General features: G+C 41.2%; 1 protein-coding gene across 11 annotated transcripts in view; it reads right to left on the bottom strand.

Annotated features, from left to right (window-relative positions):
* Positions 1-16,834, bottom strand: part of plekha6 (pleckstrin homology domain containing, family A member 6) — a 312,790-nt gene that overhangs the window by 24,380 nt on the left and 271,576 nt on the right. For all 11 annotated transcript variants that reach the window (XM_084348673.1, XM_084348676.1, XM_084348674.1 and 8 more), the window contains 2 exons: positions 16,443-16,534; positions 15,222-15,380 (listed from right to left, as the gene is read on the bottom strand). In XM_084348673.1, the coding sequence (XP_084204799.1) occupies positions 15,222-15,380; positions 16,443-16,534 (251 nt within the window). The remainder of the gene's footprint in view (positions 1-15,221; positions 15,381-16,442; positions 16,535-16,834) is intronic.

Genomic DNA, 16,834 nt, shown 5'->3' with positions numbered 1-16,834 from the left:
ATTATGTAGCTACAATGCCTTGCCTGGTATTCATTTTGAGACTATTTCTACAGAGGAGTACATAGAACTGACAACCACCTGAAGGTCAATATCAGCAAAACCAATAAGCTTGTGGTGTACTACAATATTCAAAATATGGACATGGATGTTTCACACACATCTTAAATCCAGCTACACAAAAGATCTCCATAACCATAGTTGGAATAATTGCCAGAATGAATGAATTTATTATAGTCTTCTGAAAATGTGACCAAATCTGCTCGCTCAAAAATATACATACAGTAATTCTAATATTTGGTGAAATGTCACTTGGCCATTTTCATCTCAATAAGGTGCCATGATACATTTGTTGGCCTCCTGGCACAGACTTGTTTCGTCAGCACAGTCCACATGTTCTCAACTGGGTTCAAGTCAGGACTTGAGAAGACCATTCTAAAACCTCAATTCTGGCCTGACCCAATCTTCTGGCTGGTGATTTTAGGTTTTCCTGAAGAATAATTTTCTTCATTATTCCATTTACTTTCTTTAGAGCACCAGATCCACTGGCAGCAAGACCAGGGGCGGAGTGGGGAACCAAAATCCACCAGGAAAATTCTGACCACACTGGCCCACCACCGGCCCACCCCCTACATTTCTGTAAATCAGTGGCGAACGGTGCCTATCAGAACTGGGCCTTCTGTACCCCCCCCCCAAAAAAAAATCACTAACGAAAAATACGTGGTGTCCCTGGCCATTTTTAAGATTTAGGCAATATATAATTTTTCTGCTCCATCTTCAAAATTGCATTGTTCTAGTTATGCACACAGCCACACACACACTAACGGCCACACACACAGCCACAGACACAAACAGCCACACACGCACACGCTATCGAACGTCAGGTAGACAGTCACTTTATAAACAATCATTTAACAAGTGTGTGGAAACAAAATGCAACCAGTTCAACGAGATGCAACACTGTAGCAAAACCAGCAATAAAAAATCAGTTCCACTCACCAATGACGTTCACTTAAAGACAAAATCTTTTCATTAAGCGGTCGTCTTGAAAAGGGCACTAACAATAAATCTGCGACAATATCATCTCCACCTGCTGTATCAATATCATCTCCACCTGTTGCCATTTTCCATGTCGGCAATCGATCACAACTCGCTAGTTAAGCTAGGTCTCGCGTGACTGCAATCGGTTTATTGGATAAACGCAGAGTGATAGGCTCTGTATAAATGCATTTCCCATTCCCAGGAGGCTTTGCTCCATTCTACATTAATTTAAGAACAAACAAACAAATTAAAGGTTGTTTTTTTTATTTGTGACCATGAAAGTTCTGTAACGCCTGAATAAGAAGAATTAAATTAAGATAGGCTACACAAAAATCAGTAGATTGATGGGAGAGATCAGAGATGAGTGTGCAGGGTAACCATGACTGAGATATAGAGAGAGAGCAAGTCGTATAAATATTGGTTAGACTTCTTCTTCATTCTAGTATAGTAGATCTTAGGGATTTTCGCGGAGAATTTAAACAACGTCAATAATTTCGATGATCTCAAGAGCCGGCCGCCAACGTCTCACGGCTGCTCAGAATAATATGTTGGCCGGTTTGCACAAAATTCATCGGGCCGGCTGACCGGGAAAACTCCTCAAAACATATTGCTGGTCATTGTGAGCAAACAACTCAACTTTTGTTTCATCTGACAACAGAGTTTGCCTCCAGAGGGTTTTTCTTCAGTCAAGCTTTAAAGGTGCCATGTCTAGAGCAAAGGCTTCTTTCCTGCACGGCTAATTCCTTGCAGACTTGCTTTTTAGTGGTTATTGGTTGACTCTTGACCATCCTGACGAATTTTCTGTCAGCAGCAGGTGATAGTTTGCGTTTTCTTCCTGATCGTGGCAGAGACACAACTGTGCCATTCACTTTATATTTACAATTATTTGCACAGTTGATTTGGGACCTGTAACTGCTTTGAAATGTCTCCAAGTGATTTTCCTGACTTGTTCAAATCAATAATGTGCTCTTTCAGATCAATGCTGAGCGTTTTAGACTGTCCCATTGTAGTGTTTGTGGCTGAGTCTAGTGGGTGTATCAAACAAGCCCTATAAAATGGGCCCAGAAAATTCACCACTCAACCATAACCAAATTTGATTCACACACCTTTCTATAATCACCTAAATTGATTGTTCAAGTAGCTCTATGTATATTTTTGAGGCAGCAGATTTGGTCACATTTTTAGAAGACTTATCATGAATTCAGATTTTAATGAATGTTTTTTTGTGACAAAGTAGTATGTGTTCCACGCATTCCATCACAGAAAAATGAGAGCTGCAGAAATCATTGGAACTGAAGACTGCCATGATATACATGTTCATTACAAGTGTATGTAAACTTTTGACCGCAACTGTATGTGTTTGTAATGTATGTATACATGTAATCAAATAATGAAGAATGATCTTTATTTGAACTTTACCTACAATAAAATAAAATATGGGTAAGTCTAAATTTAGTGTGGCTGTTAATGGTTTGGTTTAAATCAGGGGTCTCAAACTCAAATTACCTGAGGGCCGCTGAGCGTCCAGTCTTGTCACAAGGGGGCCTCAAGTATTCCACAAAAAAACAACTGTTCGAACAACTGTACAACTGTACTTCTCAACATGAACTATTTTACAGTCATTCTTGGCTTTTCCTGCCTAATGCTTGCTGCCAGACACCTGAGAGTGCTTCTTCTCAGACAGCTGGGCCACATTTGCTCTGAGGGATGTGGCAGTTGAAACCCTCAGCATGGCTTGAAGATGGACATCAGTAAGTCTGGACCTGTTCTTTGATTTATTGAACTTCATAGTGGAGAAGAGTTTTTCACAGAGATATGTGCTTCCAAAAAGGCACATGGTGCTCTTGAATATCCTGGGAAGCTCTGGGAAGGATGGGTGTAATTCTCTCAGAATACATCCTTGGCTGTGGTACGGCCTTGCATCGGATTCACACTTAGTAACTCTTCTGTTACTTCGAACTGGTCATTAATACCGCGGACATAAACGGCAAGCTGAGCCATATAATTAATGTCAGTGCTCTCGTCCAGAGCCACAGAATATGCGCTGAAACGTTTGCCTTTGTCACCTAACTGTTCATAAATGTTACTTGACAGCTCAGTGATCCGCTCTGCCACTGTGCTGGCTGACAGACTGATGTTGCTGAATTGACTTTTTTTTTCTGGACAGACAATATTTGCAACTTGCAGCATGCAGTCTTTTAGAAACTGACCTTCAGTGAACGGCTTTCCCGCTTTGGCTATCATCTCACTCACCACATTACTCGCTTCAACTGCTGCGTTGGCCTCCTTTTTCCCTCTCTGGAAGAGATTTTGTTGCATTGATAGTGCTTTCTTTAGCTGTGCAGCTCGTTCTGTCCTCTCATCTCCCTGGTACTTTGCATACTGCTCTGCATGTTTAGTTGAAAAATGTCGCTTGATGTTATATTCCTTCAGCATGCAATTTTCTCTTTGCAGATGAGGCAGGTGGCATTCCCCTTGAACTCCACAAAGAAATAATCATTTTCCCACTTCTCCAGAAACTGTCTGTGCTCATCACCAACCTTTCTTTTGGCCTTTGAAAGAGACATCTTGACAACAACTTTGACGATGTTAGCACACCAAATGTTTGTTTTTTTTCACTTGGTTTCGCGCAGATTATGTTGCGTTCAAGGCTCAACTCAGAGCTCAGATATTTTATCCCGCGTCTGGACAGCGGGCCGGGCCTTGAATGCAGCGGGCCGCGAGTTTGAGACCCCTGGTTTAAATAGATAATCTCCTCATCTCATTTTCATGTCCGCTTATTCCTGATTCGGGTCGCGGGGTGTTGCCCCTTTATCCCCCCTTTCGGGGGGTTGCGGGGCTACTGGGGCCAAATCCAGTTATCAATGGGCGAAGGCCAGGGTACACCCCTGGATGAGACGCCAGTTCATCGCAGGGCCCTCTGATGGCAGAGACTGCCTCGTAAGGTGCCAACTGCGCATCAGGAGCAATTTCAGGGTTCAGCATCTTGCTCAAGGATGCTTCGGCATGTAGCTCAGTTTCGCTCAAGGGAGCCGGGGTTCGAGCCAGCGACCTTCTGACCTGCTCTACCCACTGAGCTACAGCCGCCCCGTTTAATTAAATAAATAATGGAAAAAGAAAATCTTAAAATCTCTTACTTTACATGTCCTTTAAAGTTGGTCCCTAGCTTTAGCACATCATTTACCTGTTTATTGACAAGTTGTGCAAGATATAAACTGGGCCATGCTTTCACATCAGGTCACCAGATAAATATAATACTAGTGCTGTGTCAGTCAAACTTGCTTGACCCTTGGCCATAGGGTGGTGCTGTTGGCACCATGCTTTGGGTATGCAGCAAACATGCTCATAGAAAGCTCCTGCGCAAAGTTTCATTTTCTTAAAGACAGTAGATTTGAAGAAATGTATGTTACAAAGTTTCTGTAGCACCCCTTGGGGATGGAATTATACACAATTTTACAGACTGATGCAGTATGGCTCTATGTACAACATTCCCAGATTTGGTCCTAATCAGATTCAACATTGAAGATTTATGGCCTGTCAAGTGCAGAAGGCCTCAATTGTTTAATTATGGACAAACAGTGTGAATGCTGTGTCAGAATTCTGATAGCTGAACTGAGTCTAAAATAGTAGCTGAAAATGCAGAAATGTGAAATGGATTGCCAGAAATATCATAAAACTGAAATGCATTGTGCTACACTTCTGAAAAACCAAAGTCACTACTCTCCTCCAACTAGCTCCACTAACTTGAATAGAATAAAATGATCTAATAACATGGCTCTTCTAGACTTTACAAATGTTAACAGATGTTATGTATCAAATTCTGAGTAATTTCGTGGGGGTTGTGACTCAAAAAAATATTTGAGTTGACTCGAGTTGACAACTGAGTATTAGGACATCCAATCACTCACTCGAACCCACTGACTCAGGAGTGTGACCTACCCCACTCACATGATGAGATTAAGAGACCATATTTTTTTTCTCTCTCACTCTCAAATGCATGGAGAGACACACATTACAAACCTCCTACATGTGTATGTGCATGTCAGCACGTGCATAAAGTTAAATAAAAGTCCTGATGGATAAGGGATGTGGAATGTTTTTTAAAAAGTCTCGATGTTTCATGTTTCTTTATTGTGATAGGATAAGATAATTTGAAAGGAAATGGGATGTGAAAGTGAGTGGGGATGACACAGGGTGGATTCAAACCCTTGCAGACTGTGGTGAGGACACAGCTGCTGTATTTGGGGGACATACTCTACCAATTGAACTACTGTGGCACTCCAGAAATGTTGTGTGTTTTAACATGTAGTGTCTATCAAACTTGCAAAGAGAATCTGACACAGTTTAATAGTTTTTCAGGTGGTTAACTTGTGACCTGGACTCTAAGTACTTGACTTGTAACAATCATATTTGAAAAAAAAAAACCATTCAGACACTGATATAGGTGTAATCAATCATCCAACAAACCAAGTGTATGCATGTGTGAAATTTGGAAATGTTTCTTTAAATGAGGAGATGGGACCCTGAGCCACATGCTTTATCCACACTATAGTAGTAGTTACAGTAGTTTAGCAGTACTTGTAGCAGTAGTAGTAGTAGTTGTTGCAGTAATAGCACCAGTAGTAGCAGGGTTGTGAATATTTTAACATGTCTAAACCCTATTGAGTCTCTCAAAAGAGAATTACACAAGGAAAACCTTAACAGCAAAATCAACCATGCAATCAACCTCATGTATGTACAGAAGCCCTGGGGGGCAAGTGAGAAATTAATTTTTCTGTTGCTCCATTTTCTAAGTACTAAAAATATATTTTTTTGTATGTTAGCAGGTTATGTAACATGACAATCAAGTTTCTTTTGGTGAGGAATATGTCATACTAAGCACTGATCTGCCCTTAGCGTCACGGGTGGAATACTGTGTATTATCAGCCTTCTCATCAATGGATGTCTACAGTGAACAGTAAATCATGGCCACAACAGAGAGGAAGACAAAGAAAGTGCATATTTCTGGCACAGAAAACAAGTTGTCTTTTTTCTTGAGAACTTTTTGTTTTTGTTTGTGTGAAACCCAGTGCTAATTTTTTAAAATGTTTCTCTTATTTTGACCACAATATAAACCAACCACCACAAAAACACAGACAACCAGAGAATATTTGATTTGAGTTCACCATGCTGAAATCCCAGTCAGAAAATCTTTAACACTGCTGTGATTACTTGTTTCAAGGAAATAACTCATTGCTGTAGAGCACACAGCAGTGTCCCTCTCCAATCCCTACAGTGCATGTGTTCTAGCACCAACCTTTTGACAATGTTCATAGATTCAGAAAATATTTAGCAATCAATTTGTTCTATGCTCGCTTGCTATGATTAATACATTTATTCTTTAATTTTGAAACAGTACCCTTAAGTTGTCATTGCATGGGTAATTTACTGAAATATTTATATATATATATATTAGGGCTGGGACTTTAACGCGTTAATTAAGATTAATTAATTACACAAAAATTAACGCGTTAAAAAAATTAACGCATTTTAATCGCACTTATTTTTGCACCGCAGAACTTTTCTCACTGGATGAGTTTCAGGCGTAGCGATTATACTGGAGCACAATTATTTAACGAGTTAAAAAGCCGCCGACACTGATCACTGCCCATGGATCTATAAAGTTTAATGTAGCCTGAACGCAGCTCAACCGACCCGGTGCCTCAGCACTGCGACCAAGCTTTGATAAACACACCGGATCCGCGCAGGTTTACAGTGTCCTCCCGTAGTTTAACCGGTCGCTACTGTTTAAAAAGCGCTCGTCGCAGTGGAGCTGAGAACAGCGGAGTTTCCTCTGCTGCAGCTGAACAGCTGACATGTGGTCAAGACGTAGGTAGCCTACAGACCTGTCACTGTCTCACGGTGCATAAGACTTCAACCTCAGAGCTCTCTGTCTTCAGACTGTCCTGACCTGTCCCTGAACATCACACAGGGAAAACATAGAGCTGCCTGTGTTTTATTAATGTTTACATCAGGCTGAGTTCAACACATCAGTTTATGCTACTGTGATTTAAGTTGTTAAATACAGTAATCATCACAGTGTAGTGGCAGGAAAGACCATTTACCAAATAACGTGTTACTTAAACATTTTTCATTCCGTACTCTCCATGGATGCCTCCCCCTTTTGAGATCAGGGCTCCGTCAACAAATTCACGTGTATTCATTTTCCCCAGGGATGCTCATACAGTGACAGTATTTACGACACTGGTAGCAGATAATTGCGCTTCTCAACCAGCCGGGGGAAGTAATGAGTCCAAAGTACCTAGTGTTGCTTTAATTGAATTCTATAACATAACTATGAATTATAACCATATTAATTTATATTGCAAAGATCAAAATGTATGAAAAGTGCTCATTCTGTTGTGTATAGCTATGTACATGTAAAAAAATAATCCTATTCCCTTCAAGTGTCCAAATGTCCCACTCCAAATACATTGACATAATGTATTACAAATAGTCCACTAAGCAGATATACACATTCTCCTTAAGCACAGGTTACCATTAAGCCTTAGTATGAGGAACTCAGCTCAACAGTTGTATGAACATACTACAGTTGTTTGAACATAAAACATGAGAAAACACAAACGCACTGCTGCAACTGACAGTGACCACTATTACCATAAACTATTGTGTAATAAGAAAATGCTAATATATCAGAATTTGAATAATACTACATATGAGGTCATAAAATGTAAATCCTTGCTCTGACTTGCTGATAATACATAATATTCCACCTGTGACACTAACGGCTGATAAGCCAAGTATGAAATATTCCTCACCAGAAGAAACATGACAGTCATGTTACATAACCTGCTAAAATATACTGTCATACAGCCATCTTGAGTTTGAGTGCTGAGAGAAATTAAAACTCGCCTGGAGGCACATGGATGCTTTTCACCTCATTCAGGACATGAGTTGTGGTGCACTTCAGCCTCTTGTGGTCAAGATGAGTAAAAAAAAATGTTTCACTGGGTTTCACATACAGAAAAAAACATGGCTTGGCCTCACTTGGCTCGACACGTTAAAAAATAAAATTGAACTAAGAAAATGGAGCACCAGTAAGAAAATATTCCTCCCTTGCCCCTCAGGGGAAGTGTGTTTCTTTCTGTAATACTCATTTTGACCACAAGAGGCTGCATTTGAACATTGTGGAGATGGGAATCTGGCGACACAGAGATGGTTAATTAAAGCCAGATTGCAGAAATTAAACATGAGAGGCATTATTTTACACATAATGATGAATCTCACATTTAATTTCACTTCATATCAAACGTTATTTATAGACCCATATTGTCATTAAAGGTCCCATATTATACTGTTTTTCATCAATTTCACACAGCTGTCAGAGGTCCAACAACACTGTATTCAAATTTTTTTGCCCCAAACCCAACCGTGGTCCTGAATTTCAGCAGTCGCTCAAGTGAGCTGTACTTAGAGCAGGCTGTTTCTGTGCCTGCACCTTTAAATGCTAATGAGCTCCATCTGTCAACGCCTGACTTGCCTGCTACACGCCCAGTGTTGCCAACTTAGCGACTTTGTCGCTATATTTAGCGAGTTTTCAGACCCCTCTAGAGACTCTTTTTCAAAAAAGCAACTAGCGACAAATCTAGCGACTTTTTCTGGTGTATTTGGAGACTTGTGGAGACTCTGACGTGAAAGCAAGTATCATTCAAAGAGCAGCGGGTGCTGCCGTGGGACCGTCCCAGAGCACTCACAGGCGGCCCAGTCCTCGCGCAACAGTCCCTCCCAGCTGCAGTCAGAGCAGGAGAAGTTCACCCCTCACGTCCAGACTGCGAGTCACGCATGCGCAAAGCCGCCGCTGGCTGATCCCACCCTGGGTTACAGTCAGGGCTGGATGTAAATGTAAAATGTTCTTTGTCCAAAATAAATCACCGTACTAAAATAAGTTCATTTGTAGTTCTTTACATATTAAGGGTGTTTTTTTTATCTCTCCCATGACGTTATTCCTCTCTCCTACAGTGTCCATTACAAATAATGCATATGGCCACTTATGAACTGTACCTGAAATTGTCTCCAGGTTTGGACTTTCAGGCGGGCCACGTCCCACCAATCTCTTGCAGTCCCGTGGAGCACATTTCTCAGGGTGGCAATGAGCTCCTCATCAGTGAGTGGGTTAAGGGCAAAGAAAACCTCACATCGTTCCAGGTACTGAAGGGGGTCTGAGGGGTCATTCAATCCTCCAAAAGTAGGGAATTGTAGCCTGACAGGACATGCTCCCATGAACCTGCTCTTTGTTTCTCCTTGAATAGTGGATCCTCCAGGTGACCCAAAATTGACTTCTTGCATGTCGGGATGTGCGGTGGAGTATAATCTATGCCGGTTTGAGATGAGCGGTGGTGCCTGTGGTTGGGTCTGAACGCTTGCATGCCCAAAGGTGGTAGAAATTTTGACTGCACTCACCTCCTCTGACAGGGTTTTCATTGTTTCTTTGCAACAGGAGAGCTCCCCCTGCAGGTGAGTTATGGCCTCTGCCACTGGGGTGAATGCAGAGTGAAGATCTTTGAGCAGTTCAGTGTGATAATGCTTTAACCTCCATCCATGTGCTGCATTAAATTGTGTTCTCATATATTCAAACTGTTGCTCCATGTGTTTGAAAACTTTATTTTGTTGCTCATGTAGTTGAACAGTCAGTGTTTCAGTTACTTTGTCAGTATGGGAGGTGATTTGTTTTGTCATTTGTTTCAGATTTTCCTTGAGCTCCTGCTGGTGGCAGGTCCATCCTCCGACAGTAGTTTCAGCTGCTGCTTAATCCTAAATCCAGAGGCTTGGTCCAGAGGAGGGGAAATGACAGGCTGAGGGTCCTCTCCCCCTGCATCTGTGTGTTCCATATTTTGAGGAATTAAGAGAGTTGTGAGGTCAGGATATATGGTGAGGTCCATGTCCAGCAATGAATGTGATGTGAGAGGCAACTCCAATGCCACTTTGGCCTCCACTGATCCTTCCATGTCAAACAAGGCCTGAGGTTGAGCTGCCATTTTGTCTCCTTTTGTTCCTTTGTTTCCAAAATAAACTTTTTCACAATTGCCATGGTTGCTTTGTTTCTTTGTTTTTGTTTGGTTGATCCTTTAAGCAAAAGGTTTTTCGGTTTTATTTTGTAGTTTTATGGTCCCATCTGGGGTGCCATTTTTTATGTGGCAGTTTTAATGTGAGGGAGCGTTTGGGTTTTTTTTTTCTGGGTGCCAGTCAGGTCTCTCTCCTAACACGAGATATTTATTATTTGATTTTTTTAGAATCCAAACACAATTTAGAAAAACCACACACAGTCAAACCCCACAAAAGCAATACACATCACAGTGTACAGCTCATTAATCAACCGGAAAAAAAAACAGCACTTATTAATCAACATAAATCACAAAAACACTTTCAATGCAAAGTCAGCAATTGTAGTAATCCGCTCCGGGAGGAGATGTGGGGTTCCAGGAGACAGCAGATGATGTTGGTGTTGACGGTGGAGGAGGGATCCGTGCGGATCGCTATCACCGGATAATGCAGTGAGTGGTTTACGGCTCACTGTTAACGGGAGGAGATGCAGGGAGACAGCAGATGATGCGGGTGTTGACGGTGGAGGAGGGATCCGTGTGGAGCAATGCGGTGAGGATTTACAGCTCACTGTTCACTACTGAGCATAGGAGCTCCAAAGCAACCGACAGCATAACACTCTCTGTCAAAAAACCCACCCGCACAGCTGCAGAGGTGGAGATTTAAAAACTGGCGGCATTAATGCCAGGGCGAATCGGCGCCGCACAGCGCACCGAGGGGGCGGACATGAGGGCGTGGACAGCCTGGCTGTCACAAGGTGATGACGTCATTTAGCGACTTGAATTTATTAAAGGATAGCCCCTTGAGATGTAGCATCTCATTTTCAAGGGGGTCCCTAGACAGACATATAAATAGAACACATGACAGCAAAACACTACATTACATTATAGGCATACATATGACAAATACAGACAAATAGACATCTTGCTCACCCACTCCCACACACTTCTAGTGCCTTTCAGGACAGCCAATACTGACTTTCCTTACTGAGGAGTTGGCAACAGTGTACACGCCCCTCTCAGGGAGAGGATGCCGCTTACGCTAGCGGTAGCATGTGCTAATGTTAACGGTAGATGTATCGCTATGGCTCGCCGAGATGCTGTCGTTCAACCATACCAGTTTGACCCAGAAGAAATACAGACTCTGCGGCTGCAGCAGGACGTTTCAGAATGTTTAGTGTGTCTGAATATGTTACTTAGTTACCAAGCTCCCTCGTAATATTATTAACATTAAACTTGCTTCAAACGCCATTGCATAGCGGACCGAAGCGGAGCTAACTAGTTAGTTACATAACGACAGTCGTTACATAACGACAGGAGCTGAATCTGAACAGCCTGTAGGAGCCCCATTTTACCAGTGGGTGGGCTGCAGAGACCATGCAGGACTCGTTTGCTTTCCTCATGCTGGGAGTTCAACTGGTTACTCAGGGAGGACCAGTTTATATATGTAGAGACCAAAGAAAACGTGTTTTTCATAATATGGGACCTTTAATATTCAAACCAGCAGTGTTACTTCCGTACTTGCACTTCCGTATCTGCGCTTGTAGTGAAGTGTAATAATTATTCCACAAACACCTTTCAGTTGTAAAAATATCAGCCCATTCAAATCTTAAATCAATATTTCCTCAGTCAGAATTGTGTCATCGTAACATTCCCTAACCTGGAACGCAGTGCAGAGGGCTGCACTGCTTGGTAACTAACTGATCCAATTACCATAATTGATGGGAGAAATCCAAGATTAAATCAAATAGCATTAAAGAATGAATGCTGTGCATATTTCACCAAGTACTCTGTGCACAGAGGGCACCGGAGACAGTGCAGTCTCTGCATCTTCTCCAGTCAGCGCATGTGGAACATCCTCACCACCTGTGCATGTGGACTGTTTGATTTATCAAAGCCTGTGAGTCCTAATCATGAGTTCACCGTAACTAGACTTCAATAAATAAATGGTGTTCACACATCAAATGTCGATTTTCAAATGATATCCCAGGCTAAGGGATACCACTGATTGTTGTGCATAATTTGGAACGTGAAGCAGTCAGTCTGATCGCTGTAAACAGTGTGCGAAACACAGGGGGGGGTCCAGGGGGGGGTCCAGGGGGGCGACCCCCCCAATTAACCCATGAGACCCCCTGAAAGCCTCAAAAGCAACATTTGAAGGGGGTCTCAAATTTTGTCAAAAAAATAAAATATTTTATTGTCACTAATGGTCACTAAAATGTTTTTTAGCTCACCATGTCCAGTATTCAGAATCCAAAACATTTATTCATAAATATGCTCTATTTTTTGCCAAGCGGAGCCAGCCAGTCCTGTGCAATTTGCGTATGCAAATTAGCCATGTGAGCCAAACGGAAGAAAGACCTAAAGTTGAGAAGTCATACTAAAAATAGCTAGCAAGCGAAAGCCAAACCAGAGTGTATCACTCACACACTTTGGGCTCACATCCAAAAAGGTGGCACTCAGAGATGAAGAGGCACCGAAAGATGATGCTGGTGCAGCTAGCACAGTGGGCCCACTCGCTACCAGAACAGAGGATCCTCTCCCACCCAGTGACTCCCCAGAAGAACAACGTGGAGTTGAGGCCGAGTGCTCCGAAGACACAGCAGGTGCTGAGGTAACGTTAGCTGCTACTGCTGCTAGCACAAGTGACTTGCCGGCTGGTTGGACAACGAAGCAGGTGGGCGAATGGAAAGACCACAAGTGATATAGGCCTTGTGGTTGGTTGTGGTCTTAGAGAGAGCACCCGCCGTGCTTTTTTCAATTTGAGAGATGGCCTGTTTGCACGGTTAGGCGAATGTGCTTTGTGTATGTGTTCAATGATGTATCTGTCTGATCGTATTTGCTGTAGATGGATGGTTAAATAATGTCACACGATCGGTCATACTGCAGGCTCTCATTTGCAAGTGCACTGATTGCGTGCCAGTCTCCGATAGGCTATACCTGGCATTTATTCAGTTGATTGCTCTTGTAAGTGCACCAGATTGGTGCCAATTATTGTCGTGTCTGCACTGTAATGCACAACTTTGCCTCTGCTTGTTATAAAACAACGTGCATCCAAACAACTTTAGCCAATGCAACCTCCTATGTCAGTGTTGCCTTACGAATACTATTGCATATCGGATTATCAAAAATTGTTAAGTGTGTGTGTGTGTGTCTTGTCATGTAGGCTATAGACTGATTGTCTTGGCTTGCATCCATGAAATATTTTAATGTTATAGGCCTTCTGCATAGTGAGAAGATTTAGATCGGTATTGCGCAACAATCGGGAGATGGGGACCCCCCCGAATATTGACGGGTATTTCGCACACTGGCTGTAAACATAGATATACTGCGGTGGCACCTGGCTTAATGCTGATGGATGCATGGACTTTCACTGTCCTCGCACTGTTAAAGGACAACATTAATGGAATAATTAAAAACAAGTGTTTTCCAACGTTCATCTCAGACACATACAACTCGTTTTCTGTGCAAGAAATATGCACTTCCTTCGTCTTCCTCTTGGTTGTGGCCATGATTCAATGTTCAGTGAAGACACCCATTGATGAGAAGGCTGATAATACACAGTATTCCACCCGTGACACTAGTGGCAGATTTGCACCAAGTATGACATATTCCTTGCCAAAAAGAAACTTGACAGTCATCTTACATTGAAAAAAAAATTTTTGAATAAAAAAAAAAAAAATCTCACTTGCCCCTCAGGGCTCCCGTATGTATGCATGTGTGAAGTCGTTAACTTTGTTGGAATTTTTTGTTAAAATGGAGAGATGGGGAATCGAACACCTGACCATATCATGATGAACCATGTGTTTTACCCATTCTTCCACAGGACAACAGAAGAAACTACAGGTGTAACCAATCATACAATCAATCAGGCTTATGCAGTTTTTTGTAAAAATTGTAGTATTGGTAGTATTGAGGCTGTAGAGGCTTTAATAACAGTAACAGTAGTAGCAATAGTTAAGCAGTAGCAGCAGTAGAAGTTGTAGTAGCACCAGTAGTATTAGCTGTAGTAGTTGCTACTACTACTGCTACGGCTACTACTGCAATAGTAGTACAAGCACTAGTAGTATAAAGGCTGTAGTAGTAGTAGTGGTAATAACAATAGTCATACTAAAGGTTGTAGTAGTAGCCGTAGGTGGGATTCCAACTGCCTACCTTGTGATCATGTGCCTCCCATTCATTCTCTCGAGCAAAATTTTGTTGAAAAAAGCGTAATATTTAAAAAAGTACAATAGGTATGAAAAAATTAAATACAAGCGCAGAAAAATAATAATGATTCGAGTGACTAGAGTGTAAACTAACTAGAGTGTGAAAACGTACACATTCACTCTGATAAAGAACAGAAGAACAATAGTGTGTATGCTTTGTATGCATTCTCACTGATAAGAATAAGAAATAATTCAACAACATAGTGTGTAATCCCACAATACGCACTTAGAATAATATAGTGTGAAATTCCACAATAAAAATACAACAACACAAATATTAGCATTAAGTGTGGTATCTACATTATTAATTGGCAGTAGGGGTAAAGTAGGTAAGTAGTTATTAATATATTTCGGATCTGACATGGCATTGCATTAAGTAATCCTTTAAAGTGGTCAGATAACTTTTTTGTTGTAATGAGTAACGTAAAGCGTATGTTCTGCAATTCAAGTAATCCGTTATTTAGTTACTTTTTCATAAAAGTAATTGTTACTTGAAAAAAAAATGCTTTCTTTTCCTTTCCTTTTGTCACCACAAAAATAAAATAAAATACCTGAAGCAATCGACCTGTTTCTGTTTCCCTCCTGCTATTGTCCGCTGCTGCGTCGCGTGATCCAGATATTTGGTGTCTCGCCTATTTCTACCACGACAAGTGCTACATGTGCCCAGAGTTGATCCAAGCTTCCCAGTTCTACAGCTGTCATCTGAAAGATACTGGTAGCTAGTACAAACACAGGGTTATGTTTTAGTCTACTGACTCTACTGGTTTTACTGTACTGACAATTATCTGTTTTATTTGGACTTGTCATATTTTACAGCTGAAAAGTGACAGGAAATGGGATTATTGTTGGACAAAGGTCATCACATGGTTGATCATACCACTTTGTAGTGGGCTGGAGACTGGCCACCTGACAGGGTTAGACTCCGCCTCTTGTCCCTCACAGAGCTGCTCAGGTTACGGCGGATTCGCTCATTCTGCTCCTCCACACTCATCTTTGACTTCACCTCTGCAGTAAACACAGCACTCTTTGGACGTTCCTGTGAAATAGGTGTGGCATGGACAAAGAGGCAAGACTTCAGTCCAAGTCTGATTGGAACTTATTGATGTCTTTGACACAACTGAAGACAAAATACTACTAAATAGATAGAAATCTGAGTTATACTGTGATACAATGAGGTTGAAATCCTATCTCAAGGACAGAGGCTATTTCGCCTCACTTGGCAACTATGTATTTGAGAAAACCAACATGTGTTCTCCAGGATTTTAATACTTGGAACTCTATGCTCCCATTGTACAAATTACCAATACAAAAAAAACAATCATAACCATACATATTATCATTATTATTATTATTATTGTTGTTGTTGTTGTTGTTGTAAATCACAAGATAAAATGTAATTAAATCAGTCTAAGTTATCTGGACATAACATGTTAAAACATGAAAATGTAAGCACTTTACTATGGCATGCCTATAACTTAACTTGATCCATTTGGGTACCCTCATACTTTTATTAATCCAGGCAAGACTGGAGAGAAATCATTTTAACAGCTACTCACATTTTGACAGGACCTCTATGTCGATCTTTGACTTCTTCCAGATGTTCTTTCAAATTAATAATATTCCATACATCTGAGTATTAACATTGCAGTCTGCTCAGAACTTCAAGATCTGTTTTCATGTTATGTCTTTTATTAAGGTATTAATTTGACGGTAATCAAAATATGTATGGCTGTTTCGATCTTGTACTATATGTGTCAAATGTGGAAAATACTTAAGAATACTTAAGAATCTGAGATCAGGCAATCAATAGTTAATGTAATGGCAATTACCTAATAATAGAAACACCAGGAGGCACTCATTGAGGTTCTCAGTCCACAAATGAGAGGACTGGGAAAGAGACATGGTACCTGCTCTATCAAAAGGGTACAGGAACCCTTTGACCAGTGTGCACAGGATTACACTGGTCAAAGGTCCAACAGAGGATGATTTGATTCCCACACAATGTTTTATATGAAAAATTGAGGCCACACATCTGTTACATTTGGATATATGTAACAGGATATATATATATATTTACATATAGTTTAGGTTGACATACCCTAGGTACTCTGGCATTATACCAGGAAACTCCAACAGAGCTGCAGTGTGATTCGTCGGTGGGGGACTTCGTTCTAGGAGGAACAATGCCAACTGGCAAGGGACACAAGAGGTAAATTCAAAACCATGGTAAAAAGAAGAGGGGGCTGAATTCTCAAAGCTAACACTTTGACAATGGATGCATAACCTGCCGGTCTCACTAGATTTAATGACATTCAAATCTCAAAAGAGGGTTTTCTGTCATCTGTAATTTACACATTTTAATAGAAGCAACATCATCTGTGTAATTGCATGATCCACGAGTTACTGTGTACCAACCCAAAAGTAAACTGCTGGATAATGTAAGTACGTTGATGAAGGTTCTCAGTAATCCAGGTCATGGCAATTCTAAGT

This window comes from Pagrus pagrus (assembly GCF_965226575.1).
Source record: "Pagrus pagrus genome assembly, chromosome: 3".
Lineage (NCBI taxonomy): Eukaryota > Metazoa > Chordata > Actinopteri > Spariformes > Sparidae > Pagrus > Pagrus pagrus.
Note: the sequence above shows the minus strand (reverse complement) of the source record. Positions and strands in the feature narration are given on the sequence as shown.